Source organism: Calliphora vicina, chromosome 5 (assembly GCF_958450345.1).
Source record: "Calliphora vicina chromosome 5, idCalVici1.1, whole genome shotgun sequence".
NCBI classification, from domain to species: Eukaryota; Metazoa; Arthropoda; class Insecta; order Diptera; family Calliphoridae; genus Calliphora; species Calliphora vicina.
The window spans coordinates 37,553,689-37,569,991 of record NC_088784.1 but is presented as its reverse complement, the minus strand read 5'-3'; the positions used below and the strand labels follow the sequence as shown (position 1 = coordinate 37,569,991).

The 16,303-nt window shown below is 32.8% G+C and overlaps 1 protein-coding gene across 1 annotated transcript in view; it reads right to left on the bottom strand.

The window, feature by feature from the left end:
- The window catches only part of Ack (activated Cdc42 kinase), a 31,975-nt gene that overhangs the window by 744 nt on the left and 14,928 nt on the right, over window positions 1-16,303 (bottom strand). Inside the window, exons 2-5 of the mRNA XM_065511054.1 lie at window positions 4,379-4,885; window positions 3,647-4,317; window positions 2,541-3,569; window positions 1,107-2,468 (exon numbers count right to left, since the gene is read on the bottom strand). Coding sequence (XP_065367126.1) covers window positions 1,107-2,468; window positions 2,541-3,569; window positions 3,647-4,317; window positions 4,379-4,831 — 3,515 coding nt within the window. The 5' untranslated portion in view covers window positions 4,832-4,885. The remainder of the gene's footprint in view (window positions 1-1,106; window positions 2,469-2,540; window positions 3,570-3,646; window positions 4,318-4,378; window positions 4,886-16,303) is intronic.

Below are 16,303 nucleotides of genomic sequence, written 5' to 3'. Positions count from 1 at the left end.
CTCTGCTCCTTCCAACCATGTCAAATGCTGTATTGCTATCTGACAGACAAAAGTTTGTTGAGATCACAGGTTAAGAATATAAATGCTTGAAATTCATTTTGGCTTGTCACCTGCCCAGTATCCCAACCATCAGAAGATTCAGATGTAGGATCCCCATTCACGACGCATTAATTTCATTTTTTTCATTTATGTGTAATTCTGAACACCCCCTGCAATATTTTATAATAAGAAGCTAATTCCACCGGTTGGTGCAGTAATCTCAACTTCTACGCTGAACGAATTATTCCTAGCAATTTAAATCATAATTTACTTAAAGAGCCCCCACGATACAGTTGATCTTTTAATTGTCTTCTAACCTGCCCCACATTGCCCAGCACTCGTTACCAGCCAATGACCCAGATATAAATAATTAAAATAGTTTTTAATAACTTTCAGGTTATCTGCTCCGAAAACTTCGATGTCCCTTATTACCTCTTAGACTAAAGAAGTAAGGACGGCGCTCAATATCCCGGTCGAACTATTCCCAAGGTTCAAAAGCCGAAAATTTTACGGGTAGTCTTCGACAGCCTGCTTCACTTTTCAAGGTACGCAATTTACATCAACCAAAAGGTCAGAAATAGCTGGCACATCTTGAGGCATAAACAAAGAGACGATTGTAGTGACATACAAGGCGAACTGTCGGTCAGACAACATAATTTGTTGTTGACTAGACAGTTCCTGTTGGCATGCCATCTTCCGAGTCACCCCAACCATCAGATTATGATGCAGGATCCCCTTCCCGGAAGGACTTTCGCAGCGACATCCAAGACGTCATACCATCGGACGTCGTTTCTGAAGCCATTAATGGCTACCCCCTGCGATCTCGGATTGTGAGAGACAATTAACCAGGCATTCAAGATCAATATTGGCACAATTAAGAGCCGGTTGGTGCAGTTTCCTCAATTGCTACGGAGAACGAATCGTTCTTGGCACTTTAAACCGTTGCCCCACCTGTCATCGAAGTCCTCACGATACAATGCATTTATTTAATTGTCCCACCAGGTCTACAGATAATTTCCCCATATCCCAACCTACTCTTTAATTCATTCTCCTTATTTCAAACTCACCTTGATAATTGATCAATTTTATAGTGTCTTATAGCTAAGTTCGTATCACCACTGGCAGCTCTTAAAGCATTGCGTACATCTAATTCTTGAGTATTTGGTCCTAAATCTTGCATCATCTGTTGTATTTTCTGATGTTCCCGCTCGTAGTCCGAGGGCGGTGGTGCATACAATGAGCTGCTGCCCTCCATTTGTGACTCTTGTTGTTTCTTTAATTTTTCCAGACGCCTCTGAATTTGTTGCGCAGATAACTGTGGTGGTGCTAAGGGGGCAGGACGATGTGGCCTTAGGTAATCATCTAGCGTAACCTCATCGTAAATAGCAGGCTGTGCTGTTGCAGTACCATTGCCATTCGAGTAGATTTGGCCATTACTATTGGATTGATGACTTAAAGGTAATTGGCCGTAGTAGGTGGAGGGTGTTGGTGCTACCGAATCGTACATATTATGCCCAGTCACACTGCCATAGATGGAAGCGGACGAAGCATACACTGGATTAGCAGCTTTTGGAGCAACCACACGATTAGATATAGCCACAAAACTATGATTAGTTTCATTGCCGCTGGCTGCTGATGTGGCCGTTGCAACTGGTGTGGCTTGATAGATGCCTTGATTCGAGTAGATGTTCTCTAAAGCTGGTTGGGCATAATATTCCGTTTGATTTGCTACCCTTTCGTACCATATACGATTTACCACACTTTGAGTGTTGTTGGCTGCCACAGCTGAAGCGTTTTCCAAATTATTTGGTTTCTGCGCATGAGTTTCTGGTGTTGTGGCACTGTATACACTATTACGATTCTCTAAAGCATTGTATTGCCCTGCCTGCCTTTCAATGTTGTGCATTTTTGGCGATGCCCCACTGTTTGAAGCAGGACTAGAGTGGTTTGAATGGCTAGCCCCTGAATTCTTAAGTGGTGTTAGATTTTGCTTAAAGGCCACCTCCTTGTTGGCATACATTTGTGTCGAATTACGTTCATAGTCATTCTGTCCCTTATTCGAATACATGTCCTTTTCCAGTTCGGCTATAAAACTTTTATCCAACATAACTTGTTCATTACTGGTGGTGACTACAGAGGCTGCTGCGGTTACTGTATTTGTTGTTTGCTTTTCCAAGCTAAGAGTACTTAAGTTCTTTTGCAATGCTGAATCTTCAGCAGCTGAAATTGTGGTAGATTGTATTTTTGTGGTTTCATATTGCCGAAGTCCTGCTAAGTTGTTGGTAGTTGTTTCTGCAGGCATTTGAGGTATGTTTTCTTTGTTGCCTGCCAATGATATGTTCGATGCGCTTGAGGCTGGCCCTGGACCACCAAACAAACTTTTACGTGCCGAAGGACTATTGTAATTGGAATTTTGTAGGAAAGTATTTCTAGAAAGTAAATCAAATTGAAAATTAGTGAAAGTTATTTATAACAATTATCTGGCATTTGCAAAAACTTACCTTAGAGGAGTATCCTGTTGTTGGGGTTTTATTACATTCGAGTATAAAGCATTAATATCATCATTTGTTGTGTTCGTGCCATTGCTACCATTTAAACTAATTCTGCTGGTATCAAAGGGATCTCGTGTTGGTGTTGGCTGCTGCTGACTAAATTCCATTGTATTGGAGTACGTGGGTGGCATTTGATAGGGAGGAGGATGTAGACGTGAGGGCGAAGCACCAAAATCAAAATTATTATGAGTCAAAGCTGTAGGCGTTGTAGGCATAACACATGAGGAGGACGCATCATTGTCCAAATATTCCTCTCCTTCGGTAGGCACTTCAATGGGAGCGTCGAGTATACAAAATGAGCTGTCAACATGCATTGATGAACTTTCACCCAAGTGTAGTAAGGGATTTTGTGTGGAGGGGGAAGGACCACTACCACCACCAAATTCTGGGGATATATCAATTAGTATACCTTCTTGTTGCTGCTGCAATTGCGGTGGGGGAGGTCTCAGTGGTCCTTTATTTTTGCCACTTTTATTTTTTCCATTCGCTCCAGCTGCCGCCTGCATTGATTGGTGGCGCTGCAACTCGACTGCTCTCTCGTTTACCAGCTTATTGTAGGAGAATTGTTTGCTAACAATTGATTTGCGTTCTTTAGCATGATGCAACTGTTGCATGGAGTGAGCCTGCAAAGAAGCCGTTTTACGAGCTCTTTCTGCATGCATTTCACTACTACTAGTGGCCATAGTGCCAGCTCCGCCCCAGCAGAAACCAAACGGTGAACCCGAATGACCAGTTGCTCTGAGATTTTCATGCATAGGTCGTATGAGGTCACTGTTGGTTTGTTTGGTTTTCTCGAGTATTTGACTTGGAAATATGCCTATATCGAATGTTCTTTGGTTTTGTCCCTTAATCAGTTTAAGTTCGGGTCTACCATCAACGATGGCAATGGTATCGCCTGCATCGATTTGTAAACGATTTGATTCATTGAATGCCTTGCTCGCTTTGACAAGTTGTGGTGATACGCCAACCAAAAATTCTCTATATAAAAAAAAAAAAAAAATATAAATAATTTTAATAGGAAATTCTAGTTTATACAAAGAAAAACGGAAACCTACTTTATGGCTGCAAAAGTAGGCCGCTCAGCTGGAGTTTTATCCCAGCATTGTAACATCATTTCATAGACATCCGGTGGACAAGCTTCGGGATGATGTAGACGTTCACCTTCTCTATCAATTTTACGCAAAATTTGTGAACCATTTAAACCCACCCAAGGATCTTCACCGAAGGTAAACATTTCCCACAAAGTAACACCAAACATCCAGGTGTCCGAGGCATGAGAAAATTGCCTAAAGCGCAAAGACTCTGGGGCACACCAGGGAAAAGGAACTTTTTTATGTTCAGACATAACATAACAGTCGTCTTCTTGAGGTAGAGCTCTCATCAAACCAAAATCACCTATTTTGATTTTATTTCCTGAGGCCAATAAAACATTGCGGCAGGCCAAATCGCGATGTAAAAACCGTTTATGTTCCAAATAGGCCATGCCAGTGGCAATTTGAACAGACCAATTCCAAATGGTGGTCAAGGGAGTATGTTTGCACTGTTTGCGCAAAGTATCGAGCAGGGAACCACGTTCCGCCAATTCTGTAATCATCATCATGGGTTGGGATAGCACCACACCATACAAACGCACCAAATTTGAATGATCTAAGGCATGCATAGCCTGCACCTCACGAAAAAAATCCTCTATAATGCCAGGTTGTGTAAGATTGTCAGCTTTAAGGACCTAAAATTTAATGAATAAATATTAAAAAATAATTTTATACCATAATAAAACTAAATCCCACCTTTACTGCCACTGGCAAATGTTTGCCATTAGGAGCTGTCAACCATTCACCCCTGCGTACTACACCAAATGAACCATCGCCCAATTTATTGCCCAGCGTTATATCCTTCTCGTGTATTAGGCAGGTCAATTGAGTATTTTGCTGTTTATCTTTGTTTGTGGCATTTGAAGATTTCTTCGACGATGGCTGTTTACCGCCGCCAATTAATTTCGATAGAATATTTTTACGCCATTGATGGGCTTTTTTCTTGCGCACCGCTTCCATTAAACGTCTAATGGCCGGCTTACCCAGACCACAACGTTCCAAGTCTTCGGCTTGCACATAATCGAAATGTGCCAGTCGTGTAACCTGTAAGTCATCACGTATTCGTTCTAGGAACTGTTCTAATTGAACTTCTTTTAAAAGATCTTCCAGCCATTCGGTATTGGTGTCACTTTCCATAGAAGATGTCATATTGATGTTCGATCTAATAGATGATCAGTCTAAGACAATCTAATAAAAGAGTATCTGAAAAGAAAGAAATTTTATTGATTAGAAAATGTATGTTATTATTTTGGGGAAAAGATCGGACATTATCCCTCAAAGGTTATTTGTATAGTAGCTAATCTGTTTGCAATGATTATTTTTTGCTCTTATTTTTATTTCGCGCAAGAGATTATAAAAGTAATTTGGTGAAACTTGGTGCATACATTTGGTTTGGTCATTAATTATTTTTTCTCATGCCCAAGTTATCATTTAAAATAGAAACCACTAAGCCATGTGAGATGCCGTGGCTTCCACAATCTCTCGCACTTTCAATCTCCCGATTTTTTTTCAATTGTTTCGGGTGTATAGATCTGTATAGACTGGGTGTCCAGAACGTTCGACATCTTCCGTGCTTTTACGGTCACAACGAATTCAGTAAACTACTTTTTTACCATTGAAATTGATGATGCAGAGTTTCCATAGTGTTTATCAAACTTTGCAATTGTTTTAGTGATGGTTTTTTCCGCAAAAAATAATGTTTAATGAGCAGAAGAAAATCACTTTTTCCCAATTAATCATCAAGTCACGAGGTAGTCAGCTATCAATGGCTGTGAAACACAAACTAAATTGCACAGCTTGTTCCAACTTTGACAGGAGTCAACTGGCAGATGCCTGTTGACAAAAGCCCTTTCAATTAAGAGCCGGGAAGAAGTCATGGACTTATTGACCCACCCTCGTACTTAATATGACAAAAATACTTTTTAACAAGTTAAAATATCTCTTTTAATTTGACGAAAAAAATCGATTCTCTTAACAAGCTTAAATAAGTAAATTTCAATGTCATTGAATTGAATTCACGAGAAAACCCCTCAATTCAATTAACAGGCATTTAGCTTGACACACAAAAAAAATAAAAGCAAAACAAATAACAAAAAAAAAAATAGTAATGAAAACAGAATACTAAAAGCAAAGGAAAGAGCAAAACAAATCAAATGTAAACAAACTCAAAACAACAAAAAAATAATAAAAATCAAAATGATCAAATAATAAATAAATTAATATACAAAAAGCGTAAGCAAAATACTTCGTATACTAAATAATTAAAAAAATACCAATATAAAGGGTGATTTTTAAGCCCTGTATAACTTATGAAAGGGTTAACTGTCATGCTTTACTCTGGCAAATCATCACGAAAATTGAAGCCTGAACAAATTATCCAAACTTACTTCGAAAATCAGACACCGATTCGCAATAGACAACTTGGAGGCCAACATTGTTCGTGTTATTCGTGATGATCGCAAAAGAGGCCGAAAATTGATCGTCCAGAATGCGCGGTGACCATATGCCCGAAATCATTTTCAAATCTTAATGCTATGTATTGATCTTTCGAGTAAAAAAAAAAGTTTGATTAAAATTTACTTTTTATTTAATTTTTTACAATTTCAAGTTTTATCTTGCTTAAAAAAACACCCTTTACATTCATACACATTTAGAGGTAGTACATAAGTATGTGTAGTACTACAGTGTTTAGTGTATTATGTGAATTTCTTTATCAATTAAGGTATTCCCGAATATAAATTTCAGCCAGCAAACGCCAGGCTACTTTAAATATTAAATTTGCCAAATTGCTGGTCATACATTTTTATTTAATATTTTTTCTATTTTTGTTTTTTTTTGTGTCTTTTTTATTGTTGTTATCAATTATTAAGCTTAAAATCACACAAAAAAAAGTTACGTGAATTTTATGTAAATGGTGACAGTGGGGCACGTAAGGGGTAACGTAGGGGGAATCCCATAAAAGGTACGAATTGATGCAATTGTATCTTTGTACTTGTAAAATACATAAATGTAAACGAATAATTTAACAAATGCATTATTGTTTAGCAAGCATTTTGTGCTCCGCATAATTTACAATATTCAAAGAAGGCGAGTAGTGCCAGAGTCGTATAAAAAAGAGGAAGTAAAATATGTTATAAAATAACAACAACAATAGTATAGTAATAATAATAATAAATAATAAAGCGTACACAAGCATTTGTATTATGTTATATATCAAAATGTTCTTATCTTTATGATTTAGTAAACACTGTGTGTCAACACTTGTGTTCACATAATTATAACAAGAAATTAAAAATATCGAGCCCTAACCATAAAAATATCTTAAGTGCATAACAGCAAACTTTACAAGAATGCTTTCTTAAGATTATTTACATGTTTAGGTGGATTTAAGCTTAAATCATAAATTATCGATTTGCATTAACTAATGAAAATCTAATACTATATATTGTTGGTTAAGATATTGTCGCTGTTAGGGCTCGATATGTTATATTCATCGGAAGGGAAAACTGCTCCTGATCCTTTCAAAATAAAAAGATAATGCTGAGACGTTTTGTAGTGGCTTCTGATTAGTTCAATTTTTCAATATTTTATATTGGAAACAAAAAAAAATAAAATTTATTTGTTGTTTTCAATTTAAAATACGAAAGAAAACGTTCGTTCGCATTTAGAGAAACAGGCAGTAATTGTATTTCATATTAAAAGTTTTTGCTGGGTGTATTTCATATTTGTAAAAGTCTACTTATAAAGTTATATTAATTTTAAAACATTTATATTTAAATAAAAACAATCTTTGGATGATTTTATAATAAATAAAATTTAATATCGTACGTGACATACCGTACGTGACAGATTTTTCTCTTCTAATAAAACAATATACACATCTGCTCAAAATAATAGATACACCTAATTGGAAAAAATTTAAATGGCGGTAACATTGAAAATTTCCTCGCAAGCGTTAAGAATACATCATATTATTAAAATTTCTATCTGGAAATGTCATGTCAGTCAAAAATCTGGCAACTATTTGCTTTCATGTTGATTTTTAAAAACGAATTTATTTGAATTACAAAAAATTATTTGCTCATAAAAATAGATACACATCAGTAATTTGTAATTTGTTTATATACAATTTTTTTTTTTGTGCAATTTTTTGTTCCTATTTACGTGAAACAGTAAGTATAATTTAAATTTTAGCAACAATTTTATAAAAAATAGGACTCTTTTGAAGAAAATGGGACGAAATCATCATTGTACCGAAGATGAGAAAAAAATTGTTCAAACGATGAGAAATCAAGGAAAATCATTACGGGAAATAGCAAAGAGCATAGGAAGATCTTTACATTTTGTCCAAAATGCTTTATCTAAAAAACAAAAAAGAGAAACTCGCGGTAGACCAAAGAAAACCAGTCCAGAAACAGATAGGCGGATCGTCCTTATGGTTAAAAAAGACCCTTTCATATCATCGAAAGTTATTTCTGCGGAGCTATGTAACGAAATCAGTCCACAAACAGTTCGTCGTCGTCTTTTACAAGCTAAATTGCCGGGAAGAATTGCCAGAAAAGTGCCACTAATGCGCCAAAAAAATATCAAGACAAGATTAGAATTTGCTAAAGAGCACTTACAATGGTCCGGGTGTGAAGGCGAAAAAAAATGGAGAAATATTTTATGGAGCGACGAAACAAAAATAAATTTGTTTGGAAACGACTGCCAAAGAAATGTACGCCGACCAAAAGGAAAAGAATTCCACGTTAAATTTACAAAAAAGACGGTAAAACATGGCGGGGGAAACATAATGGTTTGGGGTTGCTTTTCATGGAATGGTGTTGGTCCGATATTCCGAATAGAAGATACCATGAATGCTAGTGGGTATAGAGACATATTGGAAAACGTAATGCTTCCATATGCATCGGAAAATATGCCATTAATATGGACATTCCAGCAGGACAACGACCCAAAACATAGTTCAAGATTAGTTAAAAACTGGTTCTTGGAGAATAACGTACCTGTTTTAAGCTGGCCCAGCCAATCCCCTGATTTAAACCCAATAGAAAACTTGTGGAGTGAATTAAAGATAAGGCTTTCGAAGGAAGTCTTCAAAAATAAAGACGATTTATGGGAGAAAACGCAAAAAATATGGTACGAGATTCCATTGGAGAAGTGTCAGAACTTGATATCCAGTATGCCCAGAAGAGTGGAGAAAGTTTTACAAAACAAAGGTGGATATACTGGATACTAGCTTTACTTTAATAAGAAACTAATTTTTTTAAGATAAAATTTATTAGCTTTTGTTTAATAAGAATTTTTAAAAATGTATCTATTATTATGAGCACCAAATTTTTCGAAATTTAAGAAATTTAATTTACTTTATAATATTTATTATTAATTATGAAATATTTTGTTTTTGTTTTTTACTCTCCTTTTAACTATAAATAAAAATCGACTGAATTTTTTTTATAATTTTACAATATACCATTATTTTTTTTCGTTTTTAAAAAATAAATGTTGGTGTATCTATTATTTTGATAAAAATAAAAAATAAATAAAAAGTGTATTGATCCTGAAAATGTCAAATGTTTCAAGTAAATAGCGAGAGCATCTTACTGGATTAAGAGATAATTAAAAATCTAATCTATTATATAAATGAAACATTTGCAATAATTTAATTTATGAAAAGAAACCTCCATAAACAAATTTTCGTCAAAATTTTCTAATACTAGATTTTCATTTGTATTTAAAATTCTTATTGGACTTGTGCACTGTTGTGGTATTCTTTCTATCGCTTATGACCACAGTTCAATATCTTTCAATTGGTTGTGGTTCTGGTTGGTGCAATTGTAATTATTTTGTATTTTTCAATTCCAATTTGCTTTTAACTATAACTGCAAAAAAAATGTTTAAGAGTTGACAACGTCTGAATGAATGCAATAAAAATGAAAATTTAAAATGATATTAATAAAATTTATAAAAAAGTCTAATTAGATAATTTTGTCATTCAATCCGCAAATTTAAAAATATATAGTATGTGATGGAAATCGATTTTGAGACCTTCATATACTAAACATCCTAAAATTGTAATCCCAATCTTTATAGCACAAATATCGGAAATACTGGAAAATTAAACTTGTGAGTAAACTTAATTGGTGCCGTTTCAGTTTTTACATTAGCCACTACTGTCAGAAACGTCATACGTGCAGTAAGACGGTTAGCCACTACTGTAATAAGAGATCTACAGAGAAGATTTGTAGAATTTGAAAAGGTTTAGAAAATAATTGTATTTTGGACCGATATCGTCATTTTCCACTTGATTAAAACGATATTATGTAGAACCAAATAGGACTAAGAATAACTAAAAATAGAACACAAAATAATATTAAATTAAACAATTATAAAACGCTGGTTAAATTTACAATCAAAACAAATGGGGACAACACATACAGATAACAATATATACAAGAAATCGTGATTGTAACTTAATTATTTCAGCAAATGTGTAAAAAGTCACACAATTTATACAAGTTCATTATCAAGAACATGGTTAGGTAATCATTTATTTATTTAAAAATGTAAATAAAAGTAAAGATTATAATAAAATACAATTCAATTCAAATTTATTATTAATTTTTATATAAGTTCATAACAAATTGACAAAATTTATGTATTTTAAAAACAAATTTCTTGCTTAGTGAGACAAATCTGCTAAGTCCCTTTTCACAAATTTTACAGGAGAGATAAAAAATGTTCTGAAATCATAGTTTAGAAGAAGTGCCGGTGGTGACTTATTGGGAGCAACGTTTTTGATATTTGTAGTTGAGATGATCATAATTGTCAAAATTATGAAATAACAAGTAAGAGTATGGTCGGTCAAGCCCGACCACTAAGTAAAAGAGCCAAAACATTTTTCTTTTAAAAATTCAATAATTTATATTTTTGAGTGATTTTCGGAAGTGGGCCTTATATGGGGGCTATGATCAATTATGGACCGATCACCATGAAATTAGGTCTTGTGATTTATGTCTATATGAAAGTTTACTATGTTGAATTTTGTGAGTATACCAACATTTTTAAGCGATTTATGCACGTTAAAGTGATTTTCGGAAGCGGGTCTATATGGGAGCTATGACTAATTATGGACCGATCGTAACAAAATTTGGTGACATGAATTTTGTATATATAAAACTTATTTGGAGCGCAAGTTGTGGAGATACATTTATAAATTAAACATTTATGACCGATAAAGTCCAATTTCGGAAGGACATTTGTATGGGGGCTAGGTGAAATAATGGATCGATTTCAGCCAGTTTCAATAGGCTTCGTCCTTGGGCCGAAAAAATAATATGTACCAAATTTGATCGAAATATCTTCTGCGCACAAGGTTTACATGGACAGCCAGCCAGCCAACCAGACGGACGGACGGACATCGTATAATCGACTCAGAAAGTGATATACTAATATTTTTGGACGTTACGTTAGGGTATAAAAATTCGAAAAATTTGTTGGTTGAAATTTAATGAATAAATCAACAATTATTACATGTTTCATTTGCCTGATATAATAATTTTGCAAAAAAACGAAATAATTGCAAACTTTGTAAACTGTTTGAGGTATTTTTGCTTATTCTATCGTTTTGTATTAAAATCTAAATTTTCATATTAAGTGGACTTAGCACGTTTGTATACTAAGCTAACGGAATATGATTTAAAGCAGTAAAATTTTAAAAATTTCGCTTCTTTTACGCATTTTTGCTGAGAATCTCGCTAATATGTGTTAAGTAATAAATAGGTAATGCTTTTGAAAACACTAAGATTCATCCGTTCAGCATTTTTGTAAGCGTGTGAGAAGATTTATTTTAAGCAGATTATTATAAACTAAATAAATTTATCAGCTTCTAGATAAAAATATTTTTTTCTGAATATATTTCTCTATTTCATATATAAATTTGGATTAAAATGATAGAAGGATAATATTCCTCTTTAATATTTCTAATAGCTGAAAGAATTTGTTTGTTGCATACATCGCAGTCTTTTAGAGATATTGATTCAATTAATTGTCACGATATAGTAGAATCCGAATGAATATTGGAAAAATTACAAAATGGTGTTAAATAGTCTCAAAAATGGGAGTATTTTATTTAAAACTCTCGAATGTTTTGTTCAATTTTACTTCTTCAGATTCCATTATATATTCCCTATCTGCATTTCCCGAAAATTGTTTCCTTTGGCAATTTCTAAAGAAGCAAATTTGCCAAATTTAGTGCGACTTTCAATCGGAATGGAATTCTGTGACAGGCCTGCATATATAGCATTTTACTCGACCGTTTTATTTGAATAAACTTAAATACTACTTCACACAAAGAATTCCATTGTTTTATCAAGTCAATTGCAGTTTTGACCTAAAGATAAAATAAAAATTCACACAACAATTTTATAGCTAAATACTTATGTACTTATAAGTCCATTCTATGATTTTTGCACATAATTTTATTATAAACTTGCAATTGTTGTATTATGAAATATTTTTCTGAAAATTATATAGTTAAAGAATTCAAAGAAATAGACAAAACTTTAAACCACGAACAGACATCACAAAGAACAGAAGTAATAACTGCTGCGCGCTGTCAATTCGCATGTGTGAGTTTTTCCTCATATTAATTTTAAATAGAAAAACTAAATAAAAGAATGAAATGGTAAAAAAGTTTGCATTTAAATGAAAACAGAAACAAAGAAGAAACTAACTACTGTTAAATAAGCTATTTAAGCCAACTAAATAATGGAACTTGGTTCAAATTTCCACATGATAAACTTTTGTCTGTGTTTTCGTTATTTTAACAATTTATTTATTTTTCTACAAACACTGTGCCATTTACCAGTGACTTTTGCATAGCGAGGATTAATTAATAATTACGTTGAAGGACAGATTATTGTTGTTTTGGGAATTCACACGGGAATTGATTGATACATTTGTAATCAACATAACTGAAAAATTATTTTAAAAATTAGAAAAACAACTAATTTTCTGCACATTTTTGTTTTTTGGGAGTTAATCAATTTGTCAAGAGAGGCAGGCATTCATACATGTATTATATGGTATTAGAGCACTTATCGATAGACCTACTTATTGTGCATTGAATGCACCAACTGAGCAATGTCATCGCCGCCATACATACTACACAAGTACATTTTAGCATTCATATATTGCATCATACGAGGGTATCATAAAAAAATGTAGTAAATAGTGAAATCTTTATATATCAACCGTTCCGAACCCAAAACACAACATTGCGAAACGGCGACAAACTTCGAAGACTATTTTCATAGTCTTCAAATTTTAGTACTCAAATTTTAGATATATAACTATGATTTCCTCAAGGAACAGTAAAATAAGCAAACGGAGATACATCTTTTCTGATAACTATTGTGATCCTGAAAATTTTGCAAACCAAACTTATACAAAAATTAATAAATTCCAATTAAATTGTGTTCTATTTTTCACTTTTCTTTACCTTACCTTCTTAAATAAATAAATGATTACCTAACTATGTTTTTGATAATGAACTTGTATAAATTTATTTACATAGTTACTAAAATAATTAAGTTACAATAACGATTTCTTGTACATATTGTTATCTGTATGTGAGGTACCGATATGTTTATATTGTAAGTTTAACTTGTTTTTGATTATTGTTTAATTTAGATTTGTGCCCTAAGGAGTGAGATCGAAAAAATCTTGACATACATGAATGTTAATAAAAAATAAACCGCTAAACCTGCAGTTTTGATTTTTTTATTTGATTCAAATTATTATTACAACTTATAAAAATTTTATTTTTATAGTTCTAATCAATAGTGATTTATTTATGAACCGTTGCCGGAAACCCTTCCATTAAGTTTTTTATTGAGCTTTCTGTCATTTTCTTCGAACAGGTAGTCCATTTCCGTTTAAAATCGACCAGACTTTTTGACGCCTTTTTAGTGCTCTTCAATTCTCTTTTAACAAGAGCCCAATATCTCTGCACTGGCTTTAGTTCTGGGCAGTTTTGAGGATTTGCCTCTCTTGGTACAAATACCACATTATTGTTCTTGTACCACTCAAGACCTTGCTTATCATAGCGACAGGATGCCAAATCAGGCCAAAAATAAGTGGACACATTAAGAAATCTTATGAATGGAAGCATCCTCTTTCGTAAACATTCCTTGATGTAAATATCGGTATTTATAGAGCCCTTTGTAACATATGGGCAATTCCATATAATCGTACATGACATTTGTAAGCCTATAAAGTGGAATAGATTTTGCAAAAATTTGAGTATCTGAAAAATAATTTGGTCTTTATGTTCCATTCAGAGGGTACTATATTTTAAAATAATAAAAAGTTCTTTCGAAATATTGTTGTCCAAAATATTGAGCGAAATAAGGGTATGTATGTCGTACGGGACATAAAACGGAACTCATTTTGAGATACATGTAGAAATATGCGAAAATATTCGAATCGTGAATGTTTTCTTTTAATTTCTTACACTAAACCAAATATTTTTTCCTTTACAATCCGTTATATTTAAATAAAAACAATCTTTGGATGATTTATAATAAATAAAATTTAATATCGTACGTGACATACCTTACGTGACAGATTTTTTCTTTTATAATAAAACAATATATATTCTGTAAATATATGTATACAAAAACTAAAAAAATTAATAGAAAATATACATTCGGTTTCAATAAACAATTTGACAATAGCAAAAAAACAATCAGAGTCAAATTCATTTCATTCATTTCTCTCAAGCTAATTGGGATTTTAGCCTAAAACATAACTAAAACATTAAAAAAATTAAATATAATCAGTTTAAACTATTATTTTTGTCTTTAAAATGTTGTAATATTATCTAAATACTTTTACATAGTAACATTTTATTATTTTCTTCTATTCAAATGATCTTGAAAAAAAGTTTCAAGGGTTTTTGATTTTTCAGTCGTGGTAGTCATTCTCGTGGAATTGCCCATATGCTTGGCATCTTTGGCCGCAACTGCAATTTTCTGCTTTTGGGTCCTAAACTTTTCTACAACATTCCCTCGAGCATCAGCAACATAAAAATATTGACCCCGAAGGCTGCGAAAAATTTGCCAGAACATATGATTCGTCATCCATTATGCAGCAGGTATATTTTTTGTATAAAATTTTACTTCAATTTCGGTGCTGTCTTTAACCTCTAATTTTTTAGCAGAATTACTGTCAGGAACTTTTTGAGACTTGTATGTTTTTAAACCTGCATTGGATTTAACTTTTCGTACCAAATAGTCCGAGTATTGAGCTAACCGGACTGCTTTCCTATCGGATCTGTTGAAAATGCTTTCTATTTATTGGCTTTAGAAATATCATGTGGACCATTCTTTCTACCTGAACCAGATTTTCTATCAACGGACAAGTTTTCCCGATACAATTTAATAACATTGGAATCAGTTTGACGGCAGACCTTTGATTGTTTGGCCAACTTTTTGTAGGACCAATTTGAGTTTTGTTGAAAATATTTAATAATTTTAGTACGCAATTTTTGCTAATCATTCATTTTAACTAAATTAACTACAAATGAAAATAATTTACCTTAAACATAATAACTGACATACTTTTCAAAGGTAACTTGATCAACAAAAAAAAAATCAAATAAAACTTGGGTTAAAAATTTTAAGGAAAGACGTGTGTTAAAGTTTTTTCGATCTCTCTCTCCTTAGTAATCAGTTAGTTTATTCATGGTTATTATATTAATCAGATTAGTTTAATGTTATTGAACCTGTTATTAATGAATGATAAACATTACTACCCAGCAAAAACTTGTTAAAGACGTGCAATTACTGAACAGCTTACTTTACATTACATAGAAGTAGTTTGGTAATGGCTGACATATTATTGTTATTGTTTCGTATTAATTCCTAATCGAATTAATTCAACCTTTGTAAGATTACATTTTTGTGAATTCAATCCTAGTCCAAAGTGATTTAAAATATTTTTTATTTATTTAGTTTTTTTTAATATCTTTAAGAAATGAAGAATAATTTGTTAAAGATTAAACACATATTTAAGTCCTAATTTGTTACATTTTTCGCTCAAAGTTTGGTTAATCAAATTAAATACAGTTAATTGATATTCTAAAAAAATAAATTTTTGCTTTAATGTTAATTTTGGTTTATATTTATTTTCTTAAATTTTCAAGAAAACCTTTAAAATTATACTACTCTGCCACAAATTGTTCATTACAACCAACCATCGTAAATGTAGATTTATACACTTCATTCACCATTCTCGCTTGGCTGATGGTTGGTTGGTTGTGGCATGCAACAAAATTAAATTTAAACTATAGAAATAATAAAAATAAATAAATACATGCAGATAACAGCAACTTACATACATAAAATTGCAACGTGCAACACATGTTCTGCCACAGATCACAATGGTCAATATTCCACAGAATTATATGCACAATGAACATAATTCATGGATATCGAACTTGCAACAAATGCACACTTATATATATAAACGCACACTAACTTGACTAATGCCACATAAAATACGATGAAAAGAGTAAGTAAAACAAAATTTCAATTAAAAACAAAATAAACCCCTGGTAAA